The following is a 24,717-nucleotide window of genomic DNA, read 5'->3' as shown; positions in this document are numbered from 1 at the left end:
CAGCATAAATAAATGCCCTTTGCAGAAAAAATATGAATTATGTGAGAGGAGAGGAGAGGAGAGGAGAGGAGAGGAGAATTACTGCAGTGCAAGGAGGAAACACGTGGGTGAATGTTTTGTTAGGAGAATGGCTAGGAAAGGCTGTATCTTATCAGCAGTTATGCAGCAGGCAAGACAACATTTGAAGGAGTACACTGACAGTGACATTTTGCTGATGGGTGACCAAGGGTGAGGATGGGGTACTGATTTTGAATCTTGAGCCACCTAAAGATATTGTGAAGCAACATCACTTGAGTGAAGCTGGTATAAATTCAAGTGATGGGGAGTCAGAACAGCACTTACAAGCAGTGCTCCAGAATGTGATTTTTTAAATGTGCATTCAGCAAGCTGTGAGGCAAGAAAGGAACAGAGCACGAACAGCACAGAAATAAGCTTGCATTAGATAACAATGGTTAGGGAGGAACAAAAGGTTAAGGGAGGGCATGACAGGGTGACTTTGAGGAGATACAATAGGATGGAATCAGAGGATGAGAAGAGCTCTGCAAGAGCATGGTCCTGTAGAAACCATGAATCTCAGCTTCCAGAGTAGACCTCAAACACATCCTATTCCAAAAAGTTACTTTGTAAATAAAATACAGCAGACTGAATCCACATGCATGTACTATGCAAATATTTGCCACCACTCTGATCAAAGTTATTAGGTGAAAATGTCCAGCCTTGAAACTGGCCTTGAACAGCATTTATTAAGGTGTTCCACTACTACAGCTATTGCTAAAGATCAGTACATCAAACTGTACCGTCAATCAGCCTTGAACCTTTGTGCAGAGGACTACCAGTGAAGCCTTACAGAATATAATGTATGTGGAGCCTGCCAAGTAAAACACCATATGCAACCATCACCAGCACTATAGAACCACTGTTATAATTTATGTATAATCAAAAACATGCTGGATAACAAGAGGTAGCTAAAGAAATACAGAATTTTTACTGCTTCTTATGCTTATCTGGGGGATAATTCTAATATTTTTGAGGCAGGTTTTTTTCATAACCTAAGAGCCTTTACTTCAAGTTCCTAATTTCAGTGTAGTAGAGATTTTTGTGTGGTATTTATGTGGTAGGAATACGAGCAAGAAAAGGAAATAACAGGTAATGTAGATGAAAATATGTTATAGTCTGAAAAATAAAATACTAAGTTGTGCCACCAAAGACTACAGGAAAATAATATGAAAAAAATTTAAAATTCTGTTTTGACAGTGACAGACAGCCAAAGTGGGAGTCAGTTCACACATTAAAGAAACCTATCTGTAGGTGTCCACCCACGAATTAAGTTTCAAAACTCATATAGCCAGTTGAGATCTGGCCAGCACATGCAGGCAGCTGAACACCAGCAGCTGCCAAAATATGTGTGGTTACTTTAGGGTAAACCACATAAATGTCTAAATTGAAATGATGGCACTCACACGGGGTTTGACTCATTTGTCCCCACAAAGGAAGTAGAGACTTTTGAAATGCCCTGTAGTAACCCATGCATCTTTAGACTCCTTTCATACAGACTTACAGTCCCAAAAGTCAGGTGTCAAATCTGTTGACTTCATGGTGTCTTCAGAGGGTGAAAAGCTCCAGGAATCTGACAGTGGGATTGGGATAGCTGCCAGATCAAACCCTAAACCTCCACTGAACAGAATGGGAGCTGGGCATTTCACTCATACATAAATGCACACAGGTAGATGCCTACATTTAAGTGCCCTAATCTTTGAACTGAATCCCATAATCAGAGTTTCAAAGACTATAGAAGAAAAGTAAGCTCTGAATTTAGTTTTGGTCATCAGCTTTCAAGAGCAAATTTTTATTTCAACAGGAACAATAGCTAGGAGACTTTTGCTCTTGATTACACTCTGAAAGGAAGTCCTGGAGAGACAATGTTTTGGGTTTAGGAATTGTATCATGTAATTTTTGCATAAACCAAGGGAGTCAAGATTGCACAGATTTGGAAAACACTTTGGCCAACAAATTCTGTGGAAAAAAAATGCTGATTGTGGTCACTCAAACCAGCAATACAGGGTTCATATTTCCTGAAATGCTTCAACTGGAAATAAGAAAATTAATTCTTTCCTGGCGTTGATTCAAAATGACACATTCCTGGTTTTCTTCCCATTTAAAAAGCTTTCAATACTACTTAAGTTAAAACATTAAAAGATGGAAAGCATAGCATTTTATTTAATTTCATCCATACTGGCTGTCACAATGTTTTGTTTTGCTGAAAACTCTGATATACTTGACTTAGGTCAAATCTACTAAATGGCTATAATCCAATTCCTTCTGGAATTAATTATTTTCATAACTTCCCCAATAACTAAAACTTCTTCTGTTAAATTTTACCCATAGAGCTGTTAACTTTCTCCTACCATGTGCTTACACAGTAAAAATTCCCCAAGACACTTAGGACTGGTTTGCTTCCCATCTTGTCAATATCAGTTGGAACTTAATCCAAGACTTTCACCACAGGAAAAGAAACCATTGTGTACTGCTCTTGAAATTCTCCTCTATAACATTTACATAAGGACAGAAAGTGACTTTATATATTTCCATTAAGTTGAATGAACAGAAGAGATGTATCCAAGCACATTCCAAAAGTAACTTTCTATCTATTGCTGTATGCACAAATACAGATCCATCAAACTACAGAGATGCTTCTGTTTGCTGACATTAAATTTTAGTATTCAGCATCTCATGACTATCACAGCCATAAGGTACAAAGCAGTTGGTGAGATGCATGTTGCTCAGACCATTTACAATAAATATTCAGGTGCAGTGCTGTATCTTGGTTTTTTACTTTAAAATATAACAGAGAAGACCTATCCAAATTCCTAATCACAAATCAAATTCACTGACTGCTGTATTATACTACATTTTTGATTTTTCTATTTATTTCTATAAGCTTCTACACATTTACATTTGTTGCTGCATGAGAATTTTACTAGTTTACTTATACAGAGAGCAAAAGAAAACAGTCTCTACTAACAGAAGGTAAAAAAATCCTGTCTTGCTCAGCTCATGGGTGCATGTCAAATCTACTTCCACTGTTACTTACCCCCAAACACTCAGAAAGAAATTACATTAATTAATCATGTTCAAATGTTCAAAGAAATAATTCTAAAGAAACCAGAAGAGAACTGGAAAATTATTCTGGGTAAGAATTCTACCCTAAACTACAATCTCACTAGTGTACAATAGAAAACTGAGTCATATTTAAAAAAATCATAGTCATGATTCTAAGAGCAAAGATAATGTTTTAGTCTTTGGGGTTGCTCCCTTTCTTAACACCTATTCCCATATTTATGAAATAAGGTGAAAGAAGTCCTTCTTCAAAGAGTTGTCACTGGTGACAATGGTCCCAACAGGTCCACAAACCTTTATATCTTCATTTATATGCATTCTACCTGTTTTTCTTCATCCAAGATGAAGAAAAGGAACACAAACCACAAAACTTTATCTTTTAATTTCTGTCCATTATATCTGTTTTTCTTTATCCAGGATTCATAGAACAGTTTGGGTTGGAAAGCACCTTGGAAATTCACCTAGCTCAAACCCTCCTCTGCAATGAGCAGGGACATTTTCAACTACATCAGAGCCCAGTCTAACCTGATCTTGAATGTTTCCAGGCATGGGGCATTTCCTACCTCTCTGGACATCCAGTTCTGGTGTCTCAACACCCTCACCATAAAAAATTTCTTCATCTCTAGTTTCCTCTTTTAGTTGAAAACCTTTACACCTTGTCCAGTTGCAACAGGCCCTACCAAGTCTATCCCCATCTTCCTTACGGCCCCCCTTCAACTACTGCAATAAGGTCCCCCTGGAAACTTCTCCAGGCTGAACAACCCCAGCTCTCTCAGACTGTCTTCACAGATGTGCTCCAGCTCCCTCTTTATTTTCATGGCCCTTCTTTAGACTCACTCCTCATTCCTGTGCTGAGGACCCCAGAGCTGGACACAGCCCGTCAGGTGAGGTCTCATGAGAGCAGAGTAGAGGGGCAGAATCACCTCTTATTTTGGTGCAGCCCAGGACACATTTGGCGCTCTGGGCTGTGAATGCACATTGCTGGTTCATGCCCTTCAAGTCCTTCCCTACAGAGCTGCCCCCAGTCCCTTCACTCCCCACCCTGAATTGGTACCAAGGGTTGCCCTGACACACTTGGCCTTGTTTAACCTTCAAAGGACTGATGCAGTGCTCAGAGGAAGATCATAAGAAGAGTCGCTTGCTGTTCAAGATTTTGTTTTGTTTTGTTTGCCTTTTAACTTCCTTATCTAGCAAACCAATTGGATCACAGTATAAGAACAAATTCCTGCTGACTTCTACAGCAATTCTGTCTGTTCTGCTTTAGAACACAGAGGAACAAGAAAAAATAAAAGAAAAACAATAGAAAGGGGAAGTTCTCCCATAGGATAGGTTGCACTATCTGCAATTTTTAGCATGTCACGGGTTGACAGATCAGCTGCAATGATGGCTAAAACCACATTACTGGTGTAAAACTGGGATGGCAATACTGCCAAAGTGCCCTGAACTTAAAAGTGATAATTTTCCAATTGGTCAAAAAATCAAAAGAGAATCAAGGTTTTTGATATGAAAAATTTAGCTTAGCTATGGGGAAAAACGTCCAGTGTAGAAAGCAGAATCCGTCAGTGATGTTTGCATGAAATGTGACAATCTTTCATTAGTGAGTTGAGGAAGAGTTGTTTTCTTCTCTTTTAATATATGAATTCCAAATAATTTCCTATCTATCAACAAAAATATGGCTCTCAGAAAGAAGGTGAATGCTTGGAATACAAACTATAATGATCAGCCACCCAAGCAACTCATTACTCAAGCAGAAGCATTAGCTGCAAAAGACCAAAAAAAATGGATGAGGTGAAACATAAAAGATGAGATCCTGATAGTGCATAATGAAACTTTGGGGAGAGAAGACTCACTCAGTTTCAGTGAAGGACATTTAAGGAGGCAAGAACAACAAAAAAAAAGGAATGACATTTATCAGAGATGGGCAGTCACCTCCATGGGAAGTGTAGACTGGAAGCTCTGTGGGTGCTACGATAGCTGGAATAAGAAAGCAGTGTCTTTCATTGGCATATCTGTTGAAGCTTTTCTAGGAGAAATACCTGATATTAATTATAATCTATTCCTCCCTCAGAATGAGAAGATAAAGACAGGAGAAAAAAAACTCCCCCTAATTATTTGCTATCACCATGATTATAATAGTACAGCTATGGGATTTTTTGACCCTGTGTTCCAGGAATTAAATATCCTTGTAACTGTGAACAAGCTTTCCATAACAATGCTACAAAATCTCAAGTTCACTGAATGTATTACAAAAATCCGTATTATTGACTATCACATTGTTACTCTACAGGAATGCGACTGATTTTTTTCATCTAAGAGTACCATGGAGTCATAGAAAGGCTTAGGTTGGAAGGGAACTTAAAAATCATCTAGGTTCCAAACTGCCTGCCGTGGGCAGGGACACCTTCCACTGGACCAGGTTACTGAAGTCCCCATCCAACCTGCCCTTGAACACTTCCAGGGATGGGACATCCACAGCTACTCTAGATAACCTGTTCCAGTGCCTCACCTGTCTCACAGAGAATTTCTTCTAAGACCTAATCTAAACCTACTTTCAGTTCGAAGCCATTCCCCTCATCCTGTCAGTACATGCTCTTGTAAATAGTCTCTCTCCCTCATTCCTGTAGGCTCCCTTTGGGTACTGGTAGGCTACAATTAGGCCACCCCAAAGCCTTCTCCTTTCCAGGCTGAACATTCCCAATTATTTCTGCCTTTCCTCATAGGAGAGGTGCTCCATCCCTCTAAATATCTTCATAGCAAGAGTATTATCAAAATATAGCTTTCTTAATAATAAATTTATCTCACTATTGTAACAGCACTTAAGTAGTTACTGTGCTTATACAAAGCCAGTAGCACTCTCTGAGCATGGATAGGCTACCCTTCTAAGAAAATTCACAAAATTAAATGCGTGTTTGTTGGTGGCCTTGACCATGAGTAAAGGCCATTTGGAAATCACTAACTCCAGGTCATCTCTACCTTCTCTGCTTGCGCAGTCGGTTGGGTAATAACAGCCACAGAGACAACAAAGGCAAACAGACCTTGCCAGGCTGACATGTTCTGATACTGGGTATCAGTCAAAGCAGTAGGAGCTAGAACTGATGGGAACATTAATGCAGTCATGAATCTGAATTGTTATTGTTACAAAGTTTTAGTGCAGTAGGGCCTGAAGATTGCAACCACAACCAGGCAGCCACTGTTTTTCAGGACTGCAGACACCCTGAGGGATTTGAAACCAGCCACAAAAAAATTAGGATGCAAGCATTGAACATAAAGTTTATTATTCTTATGGGTGGCTACAACAGGTCAATAGGAATTGCTTAGGAAGACAGACAGAACTTAAAGATGCTGTCTTTGCATTCATAAAATAATGTTTAGATGAGTAAATAAGTGAAAGCCTCTGTGTGGAAAAGGTCAGTGCAGATTAGAGAAGAAACATGAAGAATCAAAGTTCTTCCAAAACCCTTTCAAGGTTCTAGTTTTCTCGCATTTGATTATTTGCTGACACTATGACTTACTCCACATCCTTATCATATGTGAGACCTAAGCTTCTTTCTTTACTTGGGACATGAGATATGAACACACAAAATCCCGGAGAGAACTGTATTCCAAAGGCCAAGCTCTGCAACAACAGCAATACAGAAAGTACTAGCTCAGTCAACCTTATATGTTATTGAGTCCTCTGGTGCCAGGGTGTGACATTTATCCAAACTTTTCCAGTCTTGGGATTTAAGAGAGAGGGGGAAAAAAGTGTACCTGAACACTGAGCAAATCCTTTTAAGGTCTACTTGTCTGATCTCTCCAGCTCTCCTTTCAGCAAATCAAATCCTCGCTAACAATTTTTTGTGTGGTGACCAAGGTTACCAAGCAGTTCCAACTGGGTCTAAGGTCTATGTCTATTTACACTAAATACAGTGTTCAGGAATAGTCCTTAGAAAATGAAACAACTTATGAGACTATAAGAGCAGGAGCAAATAATTTAGTAAAAAACATTTTAACATCACCATTTGCCTATATCTACTTACACTCCCTCCTCTGCTTTCAATGATTCCTTTTAGGCTCAGGATTCAAGGACTGCTATAGGAAGAAGTCCTGCATCCATATGCAGGAGTATAATTTTATAGTTAAAAGAGGTGAAAGCATACATGTGAAAACAATATCAAAACAAGAGAACGAATATTTAAAAAGTCACAAATAAAAGTGGAAACTACTATTTACATGTATTGAGGTACCCATTCATGGACAAAAAATGGTAGCACTTTTCTGCATTAGGAGCCAAAGTCTTCTCTATTGAAAACATCTCAGTTTCTTATACCAAGAATCAGTTTGATAAGTGAAGAAGAATTCAAATACAAATAGAAATAAATACGTTATCTATGTTTTTCTCTATTAACTGCAAGCTATAAAAAAACTAGAATTAACATTTTCACATTCAGGCTGAGGTACTGACTGGCAAATCCAGTTGAAAATGGACTAAATTGTCATGAAAGACTGCAAGGACATTTACGTTGTGAGCATTTGATTAATGATGGCTTAATGTAACTTGATTAGGAACAGTTGTAAGATAAGCAGAAACCAATTTTTTGCACAGAAGTGGATCATTTGTCTGGAGTTTACACGGGGCAGGCACCGAAGTTCTGAGGTTTCCTTTGGTGCAAAATGTTGCAGGTAGCTACTGCCATTAAAAAGTTCATGAAAATGAAAATTTAATTTGGAAATCAGAAAATTTATTTTGTCCTCCAACTGCAATTATTTGGTAGTGTTAAGGTTAGAGCTAGTAAACACTATGAATTGTTTTGGGTTTTTTTCCTAGAATAGATAATCAAAATTTTTCTATCAGCACCTAGTAAGACACTGAGAATTCCATGAAATAAATACCAGTTTCATGGCCCTGCCTAAAAAATTCCTTCTGTTCAAACTTCAGCTAGAAACATATTAGAAAAATGACTCATGGTTATTCCCATTTGCGCCTTTTGCTCATTACTATTTAAATGGTCTAAGATCTCACAAAATTAATTTGGACTGAAGAAGGTGTATAAATATAAAACAGTAGCTCTCCCAGAATAATTCCCTAAAGGAATTTTTTTAATTCCACAGTTAAGAATTTCTGTCTTGGTTTATCTTAATGCAGTGTGGAATAACACATCTGCCTTCCCATATCCCTGAAAAAGAGCTAAATCACATACCTTGTAGATCACAAATTTAACTCCAGAGCAGACAGCCCCCAGTGAACTGAAAAGAACCCTCCCCATTTCTCAGTTTTAGATGACAAAGTCTTTAAACATATGCCTTCCTTTAACATTCAGATGTCTTGCCAGGGAGCTCTTCAATTATGGGAAAAACAAGACCATTACTAAAGAATTGCAACCAAGAAGTGTAAGAATTTGAGTACTAGTGTACAATCTGAGTTCTTTCATGTTCAGCAGACTTTTTCTGTAAGGTCTGTAATGGAAATATTGAAGATGTACAGTGCTGTATGTAACATCTCCAGCCCTTTAAATATGAAACATGCATCAGAATTTATTAACTAAACAAAGGCAAAGCAAGTGGCTTTTCAAAAATTAAGCCATCTTATTTTACTTTGTCTCAGTAGCAAACTCAAATAAATTTGGTTTAATTATAACAAATCTTACAGAAAGCCAGCATAACACTGAGAATTAAACAAACAAGAAACATAACAAGCAAACAAAACCCAACAAAACCAGAGTTGTTGATATTCAAGGTTGGTTCATTCCAGTAGTTCAACTATTGAAAAATGTGTCTGAATTTCACTTTGAGAATACCTGAATTTCCAGCTTTATACAAGCTTCTAATTTGTGTTATGCTTTCTCCTACTAAAAAGTCCTCTAATACTTTCCTCCCTGTGAAATAATTGCCCACTTTAAATCACCTCATCCCTCTTTTGTTCCTGGTAAGTTACATATTTTGAGCTATTTTAAGATGAACCCATTTGACTTAGGACCAAAGACTCAATGGAAATGCATCTGTAAAGAGAGGTCCTTAAGAAGCAGAACTAGCACCATAAACTCAAACTTGAAGTCACTAATACCAAACACAAGGATTAAAATCATCTTCCAGTCACAAAGTCAATTCTGTAAACATCAAATAGGTATGAATAGTTCTGCTGCACTCTTTTCATCTAACCCCATTCCAGGGCCTGGAATGGGGTTCTGCTTTCCAGGATAGAGAATCAGTCCCACTCTTAATCTTTTCAGGAACCCATTCCAGTTACACCCATCCCACACAAACACCACAAGCTTCCTGCTCTTGGCATGCCATTGATTCAGTGTTTGTTGTCCCAGACTCTTGCTGCTCACTGTCTCACCTGCCCTGAGAACAGCACATGCCTATGCCGAGGCCTGCCAGGTTTAAACAGCATGAGCAAGGGGAGGTGCATCTCTGTCTCTTCTCCCTGCACAGAATAAGAGAATTTAAAGACCATGGGAGCTGTAACCCAGTGCAAACAACTAAGCAGGGAGCTAGTAAGTTGCACTTCAGAGTACTTCTGTGCTCTTCCTTGCTTCATTTAATATTGGACAGATTTTCACGAAAGAGCAAGAAGAGCATGAGATAACTGTTAATATATACTAATTATACAAGTGTGTCCAGTAGTCTAATCAAAAAAGAATGTTTACAAACATCTCAATGTGCTGCTCAGAAAAAAAGAAAAAACTGAAAAGCTAACAAGGCTGTGTTTATCCAGAATAAATGATTACAGAGATTTTCTTTAAAGAAAACATTCAGGGTTTGATTATTTGGCTCTTGTGTGATAAAGGATTTCTAGGAAAGTCAAGCAGAGGTGAAGCCTGAGTCTTTCATAAGCTGCCTACAACAGCAAGCACCAGGATTATTACCTGTATTTCATGGAAACTGAATGGAACTCCCAAGCTCAGCAGCCTTACTGTGAGGGACAGATCACCATATCCTACCAAGTTCCTTCTCCCTTGTAGCCAGTCTTGAATGCATATCCACTTAGCTCTGCACTCAACAGTTTTGTGCCAAAAATGCCAAGATGATAGCTACACGAGGGAAAATTTATAGTAATTAAAGCTATGACATAAAGTTATGAGATTCCACAGGCTTTCAAATACTGAGAAGCAGTGAAATATTTAAACATAAGCATTGATATATTTTCTTAGTGCTTGACAAAATAATGTCAACTACTGGGACCCCGAATTACTATTAAACACTAAAATGTAATGTGTTTGAAACAAAGAGATTGTGATAATATGTGCTTGTAGATTTTGGCATAAGAGGGAAAAAATTCAACAATTTAGTTAACCTGTTTTCTTCATACATCACTGTATTATGCTTATTACATCTGAAGACCATTAATGGTCTTCAGATGTAATAAGCAATGTAGCTTTACCTATATTCTGAAGTGAGATATGCCCAAACCCCAGATTGCCCAAGATGGGTATCACAAACTTTGGCCTCCTATTCATACAGAGAATTGTTAGTATATAGCAGATACAATATATGCATAGTACAGGACAATTCCTTTATGTTTAGGCTTAAATATTTGGCACACAACACAATCACGAATCTGTAACATATATTTGGAATAATACAAGAAGTCTTGCCTGTGATCTTTAACATAAAACTTTAATTACTTAGCACATGAATTATGATTAAAATCATGCAAATATTCAGACTGTTAAACAAAATACTTCAAATACAATTGCATGTTTAAAATTTACTCAGTCAAAAATCTACTTTGAGGTAAAAATGTAAGAATAAACTAAACAATTATAACCTTAACATAAATAAACAAGTACTGATATTTTCAGAACAAAATAATACCGGAAAACAGCAAGTTTTAACACATACTGGTACAAGAGATACAGCCCATCTACCCTCCTTCAGAGTGTGATCCACTCATCTGATATAAATCCAAAAATACTAAAAAACTGCATACTACCAAAGCACAGCAGCCAGTGTCCCCCAACGTAAGATTCCTACCTGCTTACTGCAGCGCTGGGGCAAGTTACTTGAAAAAATATATAATTTCAAAGATTAAGGGGTTTAATTAAACAGCTTCCAAACAAGTACAGTGAAAGCTGCACAACCAAATCCCCACTGAATACTACAAAATGCATTTGGCCAAAATTCCAAATATAAAGAACTGAAATTCAGGTCAAAACTAGGTGACCAGTTAACATGTTTATGCTGTCACTTGCATGCACAAAAGCAGACCAGTTCTGTGTCTGTGTACCTCAGTGTATTTTTGTTTGGGGTTATTTAATGAACTGTTTGTGTAAAGAATCATGTAGCTGCACAAGGTCCAACCGCATATTCAGATTCAAAATGACCACAGGCCTCCTATAAATCACATAATTTCCCCAGATGACAGTGGTCTCTCATATTTCTCTAACTTCTCTAACTAAAGAAGAAAAAATTCATATTTATTTTCATCCAAGTAGTACAACTAGAATACAAGAACAATCTGTCATAGTCCGCAACAACTGAGGTTTGCATCTCCCAAACTGATTCACTCATACAAGCAATAATACAAGGAAAACTACATAAAAACTAGAATATAAATATTATACTGCACCATAAAACACTACAAATAGAATGTACAAAAATTATATTAGGGCATTAATTAGCTGTAAACCTATTAAAAAGGACACCTTACTATTAATACAGTTTGGAACGTAAACATAACCTACAGTCTAAGTTTCCAAATGGCTGTTTGTCAATGCAGCATAGAACATTTCCATAGTGCAAATCTTACCAACTGTATGAAAGATACTGTCCACTTCAGAAAAATGCTCCTTTCCCCAACCCCCTCAAAACAATACATCACAAAGTCCTATCTCATTTCACATTTAGTATAAGATGCGGTTTGAAACATACTAACATATGGAAGCTTAATTTTAACAATGAAAAATGGTTGAATAATGTTGAAAAATTCAAATTAAAAAGTTAGATATGTTACAGCTGGAAGACAAGAAATCCAAAAATATGATCCCTGGAAGTGAGGAAATAAAAAGACATTGATATCTTCTTTCTTTCATCTGTTGGAAACGTATTGTATGACAGTACAGCAGGGTCCCTATACTGTACAACAATCATAAGATTACTTTAATTGTTGAAGAATCACAGTGTTAAGTATATCTGCTTCTTGTAGTGTGAGGCTTTCATCTGTTAGCTCTTTATTTGGAAAGGTAGTCACAAGAACAAAATCCGTTGTTGCAAAAGCTGGACGGGACTGGATAATGAAATCTCGAATATGCTTAATCCTGTGAAAAGGATATGGACATGAAAACTCTGTATGATTCCATTCTGACATATATCTCTGAACATTAATATGATCAGAGAACACAAAACCATAAAGCAGACTAAACCACTAAGTAAGTCCTAGATTTCACATTACTCTTTGATCCAGGTAACTAATGATTGTAGCCTGCAATTTTTTTATTCTTCATTTAAAAAAACCTTGAAAAATTATGGTGAACGTTGCTTGTTTTCTCAAAGAACAGAAACAAAACTTGTGTCACAAACTGGTACCTACAGGAAGTCAAGTAATTTCAACATCACTGTCAAAAGTTTCATTATTAATTAGTATATTCCAAAAAGCTGGAATTATTAATGGAAGAAAGAATCTTAAAATATATGGTCACAGTGAAGAGAAAGCAGAGGGTATTTATTAATGCACTTCAATAGTAAGAAGTTTCTCCTACTTTCACTTGGCAGTGAACTTCCAAACAATAGTTAATAAAGCAATCACATCACCAGTATAACAAGAGTAATTTAATTTTGTAAGACATGGATGAAAAAAGTAGTATTTTAGAGATAAAAACCTGAAATTTGAGGTTTTTCTCCTAAGACATTAAGCTGAGAATAAATCTGTGAAGATGTTTTGCAATTAATTTGGCAAATTTACTGTAGCCAAATAAGCAAGGATTTCAGCTTTCTATCAGTCTTCAAGGCCTATGACATAAGTAACGCACTTTAGCAGCTGATTTTGATCATATATATGTCAAAGACAACCATAAAGATTCACAGTCAAGAGAAAGTTAATAATGATTCAAATAAGCTTCTGTCAACACACTCTCGGTTGTTTTAGATGTTATTTGGAAATTTACCACTTCTACCCTTTCATGCAGACAGAAGAACACATAACACACCTACAGAGCCTCTCAGCAAGCTCCATGGTTTGTCTCAGTCACTTCTCCTGTAGGTTCTGTGAAGAAAGGATCTGGGCCTGCACTCCCAGTATATACTATCAGGTCTAAAGTATCAAAAAAATATTGCTGTGTCTTCCTCCCTACTGGCATCTCAGCTAAAATTTCCTCATTGTGGCCTGTCTGTACTGTGAGGTAAAGAAAGCTACACATTCTCCTTATTCTGAGCCAAGAAGAAAAAAGGAAACAGGTAACCTCTCCTGTAACAATATCAACATGGATTCCATGCTAAAACCATCTCCAAGTCAGGATTCCAGTTGCAGCTATGTTCTAACACAGTTGTGCAGAGCTCCAATCAAGGCTGGCTTGAACACTGCTTAAGCATGGGTGGAACTGCTGCCCAAATCTCTGCCCTCTGCCCAAAGTTCTCTCAGCCACGCAGCAGAGAGTGGAGGTCTGCAGAACCTTGCCCTAACACAACCTCTTAGGCAAATAAATGGGGTTGGCCAACACCATTTGTGGCACTGTCCCAACAATGTCAATAAAATTGGTGGCAAGCTCTAATCAGCAAAGCTACTAACAAATCTAAAATCTCCATCAAGTTGACACACTGCCAGTTCTTAGGAGATGACCATCCAAAACAAAACAAAAGTTTGTTCTAAGTATTTTGTCCAACCAACATGGTGAAACTGCAAATGAGCATGAAGTGCCTATATATCCTTCTGCATATGGGCTGCAGTCTACACTTATAGCCCATGTCATGTTTTGCCACAACCTTGAGTATAACAAGGTAGAAAGCTGGAATTCTTGATTATGTGGAACAGGATTTCTCTGCCCGTAGTGTGGACTATATTCCAACTGAGACTATACTCCACACTTTGCAATAAAGTGCTTTCACAGTGTTTGCCAAGTCATCCACCTGGTCCTCCCAAGAAGGGTCCAGGGCAGGGATGATTACATAGTGGGGCTATCCAGATTTCAGTTGTCCTGCGAACATTCATGGCTTGTATAATGTCTTTAAAAAAAAAAAAAAATCAAAGGACATAATTGTTTATAAAAGTTGGTATAAAAGTTGCAGTTATCAAACATATTCTGTTTCCAAGTGCAGAATTTTTGACAGTCAGTTTGTCAGTGCATCCATGTGACACAGAAATTAAACATTTCAGCAAAGCTGGTATTTCCACCTTTTTCATGTCTTGCTGAAACTCATTTAATGACAAAACATAAGCTTTTCGAAATAGTTACTGTTACCTGTGTTGATGAAGAATCAATTTACCTGTGTGTTTGATTAAATCTTTGTATTAATCGGCTTCCATCTGCTAATCTAATTTGAATTTTCGTTGCTGGCATGGAATCATCAATCAGAACAGGTGCATTAAGAATGGATTTCTCTTCCTCCTCTGGTGAAGAAGGTGTGCTGACTATTTCAGGTGTAAGGCTATAGCATTGGAAAAAAAAAAAAAAAACAACAAAACAGACATTACTAATGGAACCATGACACAGTAGTCTGAAATTTTCAGTCACAGCAGTGAAACAGCATATGAATACAGAGTACAGAACAGAAAATCTAGCTTTTTTCACCTTCCAAGTTTTTGCCCTTCGCCACTGAAAGCTTTAAATCGCAGTCTGGGCTTCACATATTCCTGTTCTTGGTGATCTTCCATATCCAAGTTAACCTGGCCACCATGAACAAGTCGCTGCAGTTCCACAGGAATTTCCCTAATAACAAAAATAATAATTTTTCAATTACATCCTGAACTGCAAAAAGAAATTATCAAAAAAGCACACATACAGTCTGAGTCAATACTAAGTTTATTTTGAAAGTTACATTCAATTGTTTTACTAATTGATTTCATCCTAAAAGAAGAAGAAAAAAAAAAAATCAGCGAATTGACAGTCAAAACCTAGAACATACTGCCAGCTGAAGGACAGAAAGAGCTAGCAAAAAAAATTAACCTAAAAGCTGCTGTAACAAGTACCATTGAGAGTTAAACCTCCAAAGGAACCAAAGTATTCCAAATTTTTAAGTGCCCCATGCATCTGTTGACAAATACAGACTATATTTTATGGGTTCAGGTAAAGAAGAAATCTGGAACTTTTAGTAAGCAAGTGGAAAAAGCATTTTTCTTCACTCTACTTCAAAGACATACCTCAGAAAAGTTGCCATTTAAACTTACCCTCTTTTAACAGACTCAAGAAACTGAGCATTTGTTGGATCTGAATAGGATCTCAACTCGCCATCATCTAAACTGAATCCATTCCTCCACAGTTTCAGCAAAATTTGAACCTGTGAAGCAAAACCAGTGAAATAAAAAATAAAGAGAGACAAGGCAGTACAATCTCATGCAGACTAGTTAAAGAACTAGTTTTGATCTATACTTAAGATTTTGTACCAGACCACAAGCAAGAAGGCAAATAACAAAATAAGAACAGAGCACTGCACTGCAAATGTCACTGTAAGATTCTTTTTGAAACAAACTCAATAGTTACAGACTTCTAGACCACTTTCCCACCTTGTGAAAAAGATTCTCTTAACATGCTATCCATAACAAAGTATGATAAAATGAGGGTGCAGTGATCTTCACAGTGTTCCAATTACTTTCAAAAGCAGTGAACATTTTTACTGACAAATCAAGAAATAAACCCACAAAATTACAAATTACAGATGATACATCAGTTACAGCAAAAACTACTCTTTCCTCAAATTATCATATGCTGAACTCCAATAAAGCTGAAAGTAGCTTCACTCAGTCCAAATGCTAAGAATGCTACAAACCAGCCTACTTTGCTCCCTTCTTATTTTGCTACATCCTATGTGAAACGTCCAGCCACAGCCTTTCAGCTTTAAAACCTGCACCTCTCTTCCTCCTAAGTGATTTGCCATCCAGCAAAACTAGGCTTCCCTAACCAGTAAAACTGGCCTTCCTTTAGAGAGCTATTTCTGCTCCCAGATATGGTAAGCACATTGCAACAAGTTTCTGGCTGGGTACAACTGGCTATTACTTAGAGAGTAGAAGGATTACTGAAGAGCAGAAGGCAGCAGCTCCCTGTGTGACACAACAGCACCCCCTAGCCAGAACCATTTCCTTTGGCCTTACTCATTTTCTTGGGTTTGTTTCTAGACAAGCTCAAGATTTGCTGAAGATTGCTCTAGCCATTTACAAAAGTAGTGAAGTGCAGAGAACTTTGTTTTTCCCCACTCTCCTTCACATCCTGCTTTTGAAGTGATAGGAAAGAAAGGTCTCTAACCTGCTGCTTCACCTTTCCTGGAATACATCCATGCCAATCTCCAGCAGTTTGAGATTGGCTGCTTTGCAAGCCTCAATAAGAATCAATTCCTAAAAGGATTAGAATGTTAGCATGGCTAAAAGAATGCAGAACACCACCTGGTGGAAACTATCAGAAAAGACAGTGTGCCAAGAATTTTAAAGTAATTTACATGTGACAATTCTGTAATGGAGGTCTTAAGAGTATCCAATGAACATCTGTTCTCTTTGGACACTTCAGCAATTTCTACTTAACACATATCTAATATTTAGATATTACTTTTTCCTCATAGACACAGTTACAGTAATACTGGCATTTCAAGCTGTAAACATGATGAAGCAGGCCTGTTCGAGGTTCTGTTTTCTGCTATGAATTCTACTTACATCTTGATTTTCTCCATATATGTATTCAGAGTGCTTTTGTGATGAATCACCCAATCTGTATCCACCACCAGAAAATGACTGAAAAAAATACATAGAAAAGCTTATAAAATAATTATCTGAAACAGTTCATTAAAATTCTTACCTAGGTACAAAAAAAAAAAAAAAGGCATTCACAAGCCTGCTTCTGTGATAAAAAGCAAGTATGGTTCTATGATGTATTTCCTAAGTGGAAAATTATACCTAGTAGCCATAATCAGGCTAAGAAGCATTTCAGCTTCTGTTCTGTACACTTTTTCAAACATAAGAATCATAGAATACTTCGGGTTGTAAGAGACCTTTAAAGGTCACCAACTGCTCCCCTGTGAGAAGCAGGGACATCCTCAACTCCATCACGTTGCTCAGAGCCTGGTCCCGCCCGACTTTGAATGTTTCCAGGGATGGGGCACCCACTACCTCCATGAGCAACCTGTTCCAGTGTTTTACTACACTCATTGTAAACAATGTCTCTTTTATGTCTAGTGTGAATCTACGCTCTTTTAGTTTAAAACCATTACCCCTGTCCAAAACAGGCCCTGCTAAAAAGTCTATCCCCATCTTTCTTGTCTCCCCTTAAGTACTGGAAGGGTGCAATAAGGTCTCCCCAGACTCTTATCTTCTCCAGGCTGAACAATCCATACTCCCTCAGCCTTTCCTCACAGGAGAGATGCTCCATCCCTCTGATTATTTTTGTGGCCTTCCTCTGGACTCTCTCTTTAACAGGTCCATGCCCTTCTGCTGTGGGCCCCAGAGTTGGATGCAGCACTCCAGGTGGGATCTCGCCGGAGTAGAGAAGAGGGGCAGAATCACCTCCCTCACCCTGCTGGCCACGCTTCTTGTGATGCAGACTAGGACATGTTTGGCTTTCTGGTCTGTGAATGCACATTGCTGGGTCATGTCCAACTCTTCATCCACCAGCACCACCAAGTCCTTCCCCATAGAGCTCCTCTCAATGCCTTCTTCCCCCAGCCTGTCTTGATTCTGGGGGTTGCCTCATGCAAGTACAGCACCTTGCTGGTGGTGTTGGCCTCATGAGGTTCCCATGGGCCCACTTTTCAAGCTTGCCCAGGTCCCTCTGGATGGCATCCTGTCCCTCAGGCATGTCAACTGCAACACTCAGCCTGGTGTCACCTGCAGACTTGCTGAGGGTGTGCTCGACTCCACTGTCTATGTTACTGATGAAGACATTAAAAAGCACTGGTCCCGCTATGGATACCTTGTCACTGACCTCCATCTGTACACTGAACTGTTGACCACTACTCTCTAGGAGCAACTTTACAGGTAAGAGATTTTGATTTGGGATGCAAATTTAGTCTGGTTTCTTATTTAATCTACTGTAATTAAAGACAAAGCATATAATTCCAGTTCATGATGATTTCTAATGATCTCCTCTGAAATTTTGTGGTTCTTTATTTTCTAGAGCAAGCTATTTGAGCACAGACAATGTAAATCTGTGTTTAGCAAATCTGCTATTTACAAATCACAGAAAGAAGCACTTGCTCTCCTGTGGTTTGATGAATTTCAGAGACATAAATGTAAAGAGAGATCAAAACATCTCAACTTTACCTTAGCTTTACTGAAATCACCAGATGCTCTTGAAGCTTCATCTAATGGGACAGCCCCATGTTCTTTTGCTTCCTTGAAGAGTTCAGCAACGATTTTACTCGGATTATTAGAAGCCCCAGAAATCTGTAATCCTCTATATTCTGAATCACCTGAATAAAATCTTTAGAATAGTAATGCACATAAGTAACAATGCTTTAAATGAAAAGCATATTTTTTCTCTTTCCATCAGAAGAAAAAAAATTAATGAACAAAGAGACAAATTTGGCACAAAACGTTTTAATTCTGATAAATGTTCTGCTTGGTTCTGACCTTCCCAACAATCCAAGTAGCACTACACCAAAAGACATTTGACTAACCAAGAATCAAGGTGCCTTCTGGAACAGATCCCAGAAATTAGGGGGCAAAGCCATAAGTTTTAAGTGAACACAGTCCTGATGCAGCTGTGCATCTTATCATGTACTCCCAGAAAAACTAATTTCCTTAGGGGTGTCCTGTGCATGGATACATGCACATGTGCATGGAGAGAACACGAATTCACAACTAACACCACCTTTGCAGAATAACTATAAAACTGTTCTGGGAAAACCTGAACAGTGCCACAATTTGATTTTTTAACTCAAAGATACAGCATACTTCCATTCCTGACAGTATCAGAAATGGAATTTTTAAAATAAATTTAATTAACCTTTCAAGTAATTTAAAAACCTGCAGAAACTGTTGTGAAAGCCAATTTGTGTTTTTTTTATTCACCACAGCACCATTACTAGCTCTTGAAGACAAAATGTTAAACTACAAATAATTCTGTTCAAAACTGCATCTGTTTGATTATGATGATCAAGATATTCCTTGAGAATTATCTTGAGAAAGGCATTATAATCTCTAAATACCAATGGAATAGATGCTGTAAAAAAATCTGGATATAAATCTAAATATGGCAAACCTGAATGTTTTGCCTTTGATTACAGGAAACCTTAATAACTAATGGGTACTTTCTACTTTCCTCAACATTTACATCTAATCACTTGGGGTAAGGCAAATCAATTAATCCATGTGAACCAGTCTCTCAGACCAATGACTTCACAATGTGTTGATTCCACCATATTTTACAATTACCAAAACCAAGTATTGGTATGAAGGTACTGTACAATCATACTGTTTTTATAATGCCACATAACTCTGAGTCCCTGAGTAACATGTTTCCTTTGTTACCCCAACTATTTATTACTTTATTACCCCAACTACCATTTATATGGAAAATCTTTAATTATTAAATTTAAAAGAATGATTGTGGTAAGGAGATGAAGAAAGAATTCTTATCAGAATTTGTATTCAAGAAAGAAAGGAAGTACTCAAATCTTTGAGCAATAGATACACAGAACAATTCAGGATATTCAAGAAAGGCAAAAAAGCTTTTGAGTACAAGTGTTAGTTACAATCTTTACAAGCATACAGGTTAAGGCATCTACAAGTCCTGCATCACTCCAGCCAGATTCTACTAAATATCATTTTACAACAACAGTGTACAACTAACACTATAATAAGTCACACAGCATCCCCTACCTCTTTGCAGGACAGACCAAGATCCCATGCATTTTGAAAAAACAGGAGGGAGCAAAGTGTGAACGTGACACAGACCTCAATTACTTTCACAATTGTAAAACTGGTTTTTTGTTTTAAAAATACCTTTGGTTTTCTTTGTCATCACTCATGCTTCTCTCTGGTTTTCTCAACCTTTTAAGAGAATCCAGTTTAAGACTGCCAAGAGAATAAAAAAAAAAACCACATTAGCAGATGACTGGCACATAAACTTTGTATCTAACTTTTGAAACTACTTATTTTGCAAAAATGAAGGATATAAAGTTCTGATTTCTGGTTTTGGGGGTTTTGGTTGGTTGGTTGGTTTTTTGCATTTGGTTTTTTTTTTGGGCTTTTTTTTTTGGTTTTTTTGCCAAGGACACAGGCATGAATGCTTCTAGGTGGATAAGCAGGAAAAGGTACATGTACGGGAAAGTAATTTTGCATTAACAGACCTACTGATCACCGTAGGTCTAATCCAGGTGAACTGTTCTATTCTAGCATAGAAGAGCAGCACTGTTTCCATGCAATTAATGCACTGCTCATCTGAGAGCAAATTGAAGTCTACTAATTTATCTCTTCCTTCTCACACAGATTCCAATACGATTGCCAACAAATAGCAAGTGTTTGCCAACTATCACACTGAAGTATTTGAGATATGGTATTGCAGTTTTTCCTTTGATTAGGTGTGGGAAGTTGTAACTTCACTTTATGTATTGGTAAATTGAGCTTTTCGCTTTATTTGTTTGTAAACTTAGTTCTATGTAACTAACTGGTTAGTCAGTTTAGGTAGTTTCACCAAAAGAAACAAAAACCTCAAAACCCCCACACTTCCAGGTGTCACACACTCTGCTAAAATCTCTTTTCCTGAAGAGATCTGCATTTGCAGTGCACTTGAAGCATGACTGGTGACTCAGATCTTTTCTGTTGCTTGACCTCCTTTAACACAGAGATCCATATTGGCAGTAGCGATTGGAAAACAAGCCAAATACAAGACTTGTTATGGCATCACTGTCAGTAATGTTATAAAGACTTCTATTTTTTAAATAATTTTAAAAAAAATTAATAAATGGCAAGATTCCTTTATGAAAAAAAATCCAAGACTACGCTGAATTTTCAAATGTTATGGGAACTGCAAACACTGCAGGCCAGCAAAAGCTGGACTGATATATAGATATGCGTCTTTCCTTCCACCTGCCCAACTAAATTCATTAAGAAGCCCTTCTTATTTCTGTCACCCCACAGGAGCCTACTAAGTTAGAAGCTACTGATAATTTTTAGAATCATTATTTGTCTCCTCAGGCACTGACATAAATACAACCGTGAAAGCAGCTCACTTGCCAAGTTTCACACAAGCTGCCACTTTGCTGAATTTTGAAAAAGCAAAGAACTGCAGTAATTTTCTGATACAGCAAATTTCCAAATTCCATCTATGTAAAGAAAGAGCAACACAATATTTTGCTTATAGCATCTTATCTGAAGTGGGTTTAAAGTGTTTTGGAATACATGGAATACCAATTAGTAGAAATTCTCCTAAAAAGCATTCTGAGAAGAAAGGCAAAGCATTATTGCAGGAATTCACCTTTTTTGATTACAACTGCTGTAGATTGCTTTCTATACAAGGAGGGGACCAAGCAAGCATGACAAAGTTTTGTGAGCTAACACAACACCTATGAACACATTTCTGAAAAATAAAGTACATCCTACCTCTGTGATACCTTTGGGTTACTGATCTTTGTAGCTGTTGGCTTGTCAGAACACAATGACTGCCTTTTAGCTTCATCTTCATATAACTCTGCCAAGGCCAGCTGTAGGAAACAGAACTCTTTTTTGTAAGTCTGTAACTCTAGAACTACATATAGAACAGCCATAAGACTTAATGTGAAATATGTGTCTCTCCAGAAAATCAGAAACCCCAACTAAAATACAACTTCCTTTCTGCTTTATGAAAAAAAACCCCCATACACAATGCTTAAATGCCATTATGACTTGGAACTTGTACTCTGCTATCCTTTGGTTTCCACTGCTTCAGTGGCTACCTAAAGCCTGTATTAGATTCAGGGTCACAAGAGTAAATACACACAGAGATATTAAGCATCAGCTTATTAATGGTAACATATTGAAATAAAGCAGCTACCTAACCCTCTGACAGAAGCAAATAATACATTTTACAAACATTTTACATAAAAATGTAAAAAACATAATTTAAATAAGCTTGCACTGGGATGCAAAACAAATTCAGCCTCGATGGCTTGAATTCAATCACTCCACAAATAATCAAAAAAACCCCAACAACTTTTTCATAAAGATTCCCCAAATGCTGCCATATCACTGGCAAGTTCATTTTTAGAAAGTTATGCGAGGGACATGTAATGTCATTTCACCAATCTTTCTTTTGTCCTGAATAATACTCTACTTTCTCAAATCATCCTTATTTCTAGTCCCCAAACCATTTTGTTCACACTATGCAACTGACATTAACATTTTATCATACACACCAGAAAAGGTACTTGGCTACAATTTCATTACATTTTAATGTAGAAGGAATACACATTAAAACAAAATGAAACATCATCTGTCCTTGAAAATGCACTGCTATGAACACAGGGTATTAATCCCATATTATTTTTTGTCGTTTTTATATTATTGTGAGGTATTTTCTGCAGGGAAAAAAATAAATTATGAGGAATTACATACATTAGGAAAATTAAATTGAGTAAAGACAGCCCAAAAATCTGCTGAAGACCTCCATTCTCTCTGAGGATAGAGGAAAATACCTTTCAGATACATAAAGCTGATGGGTAGGTCATAGACAACATACCCTGTACCATCCCTAATCCACGGACTGAGGGATGCTGAGGGAGCCTAGAAGAGCATGGTCAGGCTTCTGTGCTTTCCTCATACCTCATGTCTTACTGTGCCACCACAAATCAGGTACAGACCCAGGAGGGTACTTCCTCGGGCTTTAACACTTTGTCAATAAGTATCTACCAAAAATGCCAGTCTGCTTCAGCTAAGTCCTCATGTAGCAGAAGTATTAACATAGACTTTATTACTGTTACATATTGTAACAATAATAAAGAAATCCCGGAGAGTAACATGACAATAACACTGGAGAAGAGAAGGCTCCAGTGAGCTCTTGCTGGGGGCTCCCAGTACTTAAAGGGGGCTTAGAAAAAAGAGGGAGAGTGACTTTTTACATGGGCAGATAGTGATAAGACAAGGAAGAATGGTTTTAAACTACAAGAGATTTAGATATTAGGAAGAAACTCTTTAGTCATAGGGTAGTGAAGCATCAGAACAGGTTTCCCAGAGAAGCTGTGGATGTCTCATTCCTGGAACTGTTCCAGGCCAGGTTGGGTGGAGCTCTGAGCAACCTGGTCTGGTGAAAGTTGTCCCTGCCCATGGCAGAGGAGTTGGAACTAGGTGATTTTTAAGGTCCCTTTGAACTCAATGCATCCTATGATGTAGCAACCATTGAAGCAAAATTAATCTTAAGGAAAGCCTATGAAAATTCCAAATAGCAACCAAGAAGAAAACTATACCTATCTTTCCCTGTTAATTATGTATAATTAAATAGAACAGGAGCTGTTGCAGTTACTACGTTTCACCTGCTGTCCAATCAATTTCTTGCTAAAATATTTCAAACCTTCATAAAGTGTCAAACGCAAAAGAAGGAATACTGCTAAAAAGGTTTCTAATGCAGCATTTAAGTACCCATGCTGAATTATTTGTGATCACACTCTACTTTTCCCACATACACATGAAGAAAGGTCTTGTCCTTAGTCTTACACATCTGTGGAGACTAACATTTCCATGCGGGACAAGACATTCCTATCAAATAAGCAGGAAATGCAATGGCACTGAAATAACTTCAAGGACAGTTAAAACCCAACTAGCGAAGCGTCGGGAGAGTCCTTCCCGTGCCCTGGAGAACTGAGCACCCGCCGTTTCCTAAGGGGCCTAGTGCTCTTCCAGAGGCATCCTGCCCTTGCCAGCCTCCAAAGGGGCGCAGGAGCTGAAGGAAGAAGAGCCGACAGGGCTCAGAGGGCACGGCGGGGCAGCCCCGGCAGGAGACCCGCGCACCGCCCGCTCCCCTCAGCGGCGGCCCGAGGGCAGGGCAGGCCTGGGGCGCCCCCGAGGGGACGCGGCGCTCCGCCCGGCCCCGCCCCGCCCCGCCCCGGGAGCGACGCGGCACCTCCACCCTCTCACCTGCAAATCCCGGGCGCTGGGCGGGCGGCCGCTGCTCCGCGGCTGCCGATCCCTGCGGCCACCGGCGGCCGGAGCCGCGGCCGCATCCCCGTCCGGCTGCGCGGGCGCTGCCCCGCCGTCCGCCATCTTGTGGAGGCGGTGGCGAGGGCCGGGCGGGGCGGGGCCAGCAGCGGCGGGGCCGCCATGGCAACGGGAGGGGCCGAGCCGCGCCCTGCGCACCGCCCGAGCCGCCCTGAGGGCCCGCTGCCCATCCATCAGAGCTTTACAGTGCTTGTGCACCGCAGCAAACGCTTCGGCAGGCATTGGTTGTGAATTGCATAGCTTGTCTGTCAGTGATCAAAGCCCTGTTTGCTAGTTGTATGTCTCGCTTCTCGTGGTACTTAGTCCGCAGGTGCCATTCTACCCTCTGTTTGAGTCTGGGGTCCATTTTCAGTCGG

At 38.6% G+C, this 24,717-nt stretch overlaps 1 protein-coding gene across 1 annotated transcript; it reads right to left on the bottom strand.

The window, feature by feature from the left end:
* Positions 1–10,697: 10,697 nt before the first annotated feature.
* Positions 10,698–24,428, bottom strand: UBXN2B (UBX domain protein 2B). The gene is made up of 9 exons (XM_085052886.1): positions 24,281–24,428; positions 21,776–21,876; positions 20,177–20,248; positions 18,494–18,653; positions 16,892–16,969; positions 15,419–15,528; positions 14,823–14,960; positions 14,518–14,679; positions 10,698–12,356 (listed from the first exon to the last, which is right to left on the bottom strand). Exons 1-9 carry the CDS (start codon positions 24,404–24,406, stop codon positions 12,194–12,196), a joined length of 1,110 nt encoding a protein of 369 aa, XP_084909012.1. The 5' UTR covers positions 24,407–24,428; the 3' UTR covers positions 10,698–12,193.
* Between the last annotated feature and the right edge of the window lie 289 nt (positions 24,429–24,717).

This window comes from Lichenostomus cassidix, chromosome 2 (assembly GCF_008360975.1).
Source record: "Lichenostomus cassidix isolate B80296 chromosome 2, HeHo_3.0, whole genome shotgun sequence".
NCBI lineage: Eukaryota > Metazoa > Chordata > Aves > Passeriformes > Meliphagidae > Lichenostomus > Lichenostomus cassidix.
Note: the sequence above shows the minus strand (reverse complement) of the source record. Positions and strands in the feature narration are given on the sequence as shown.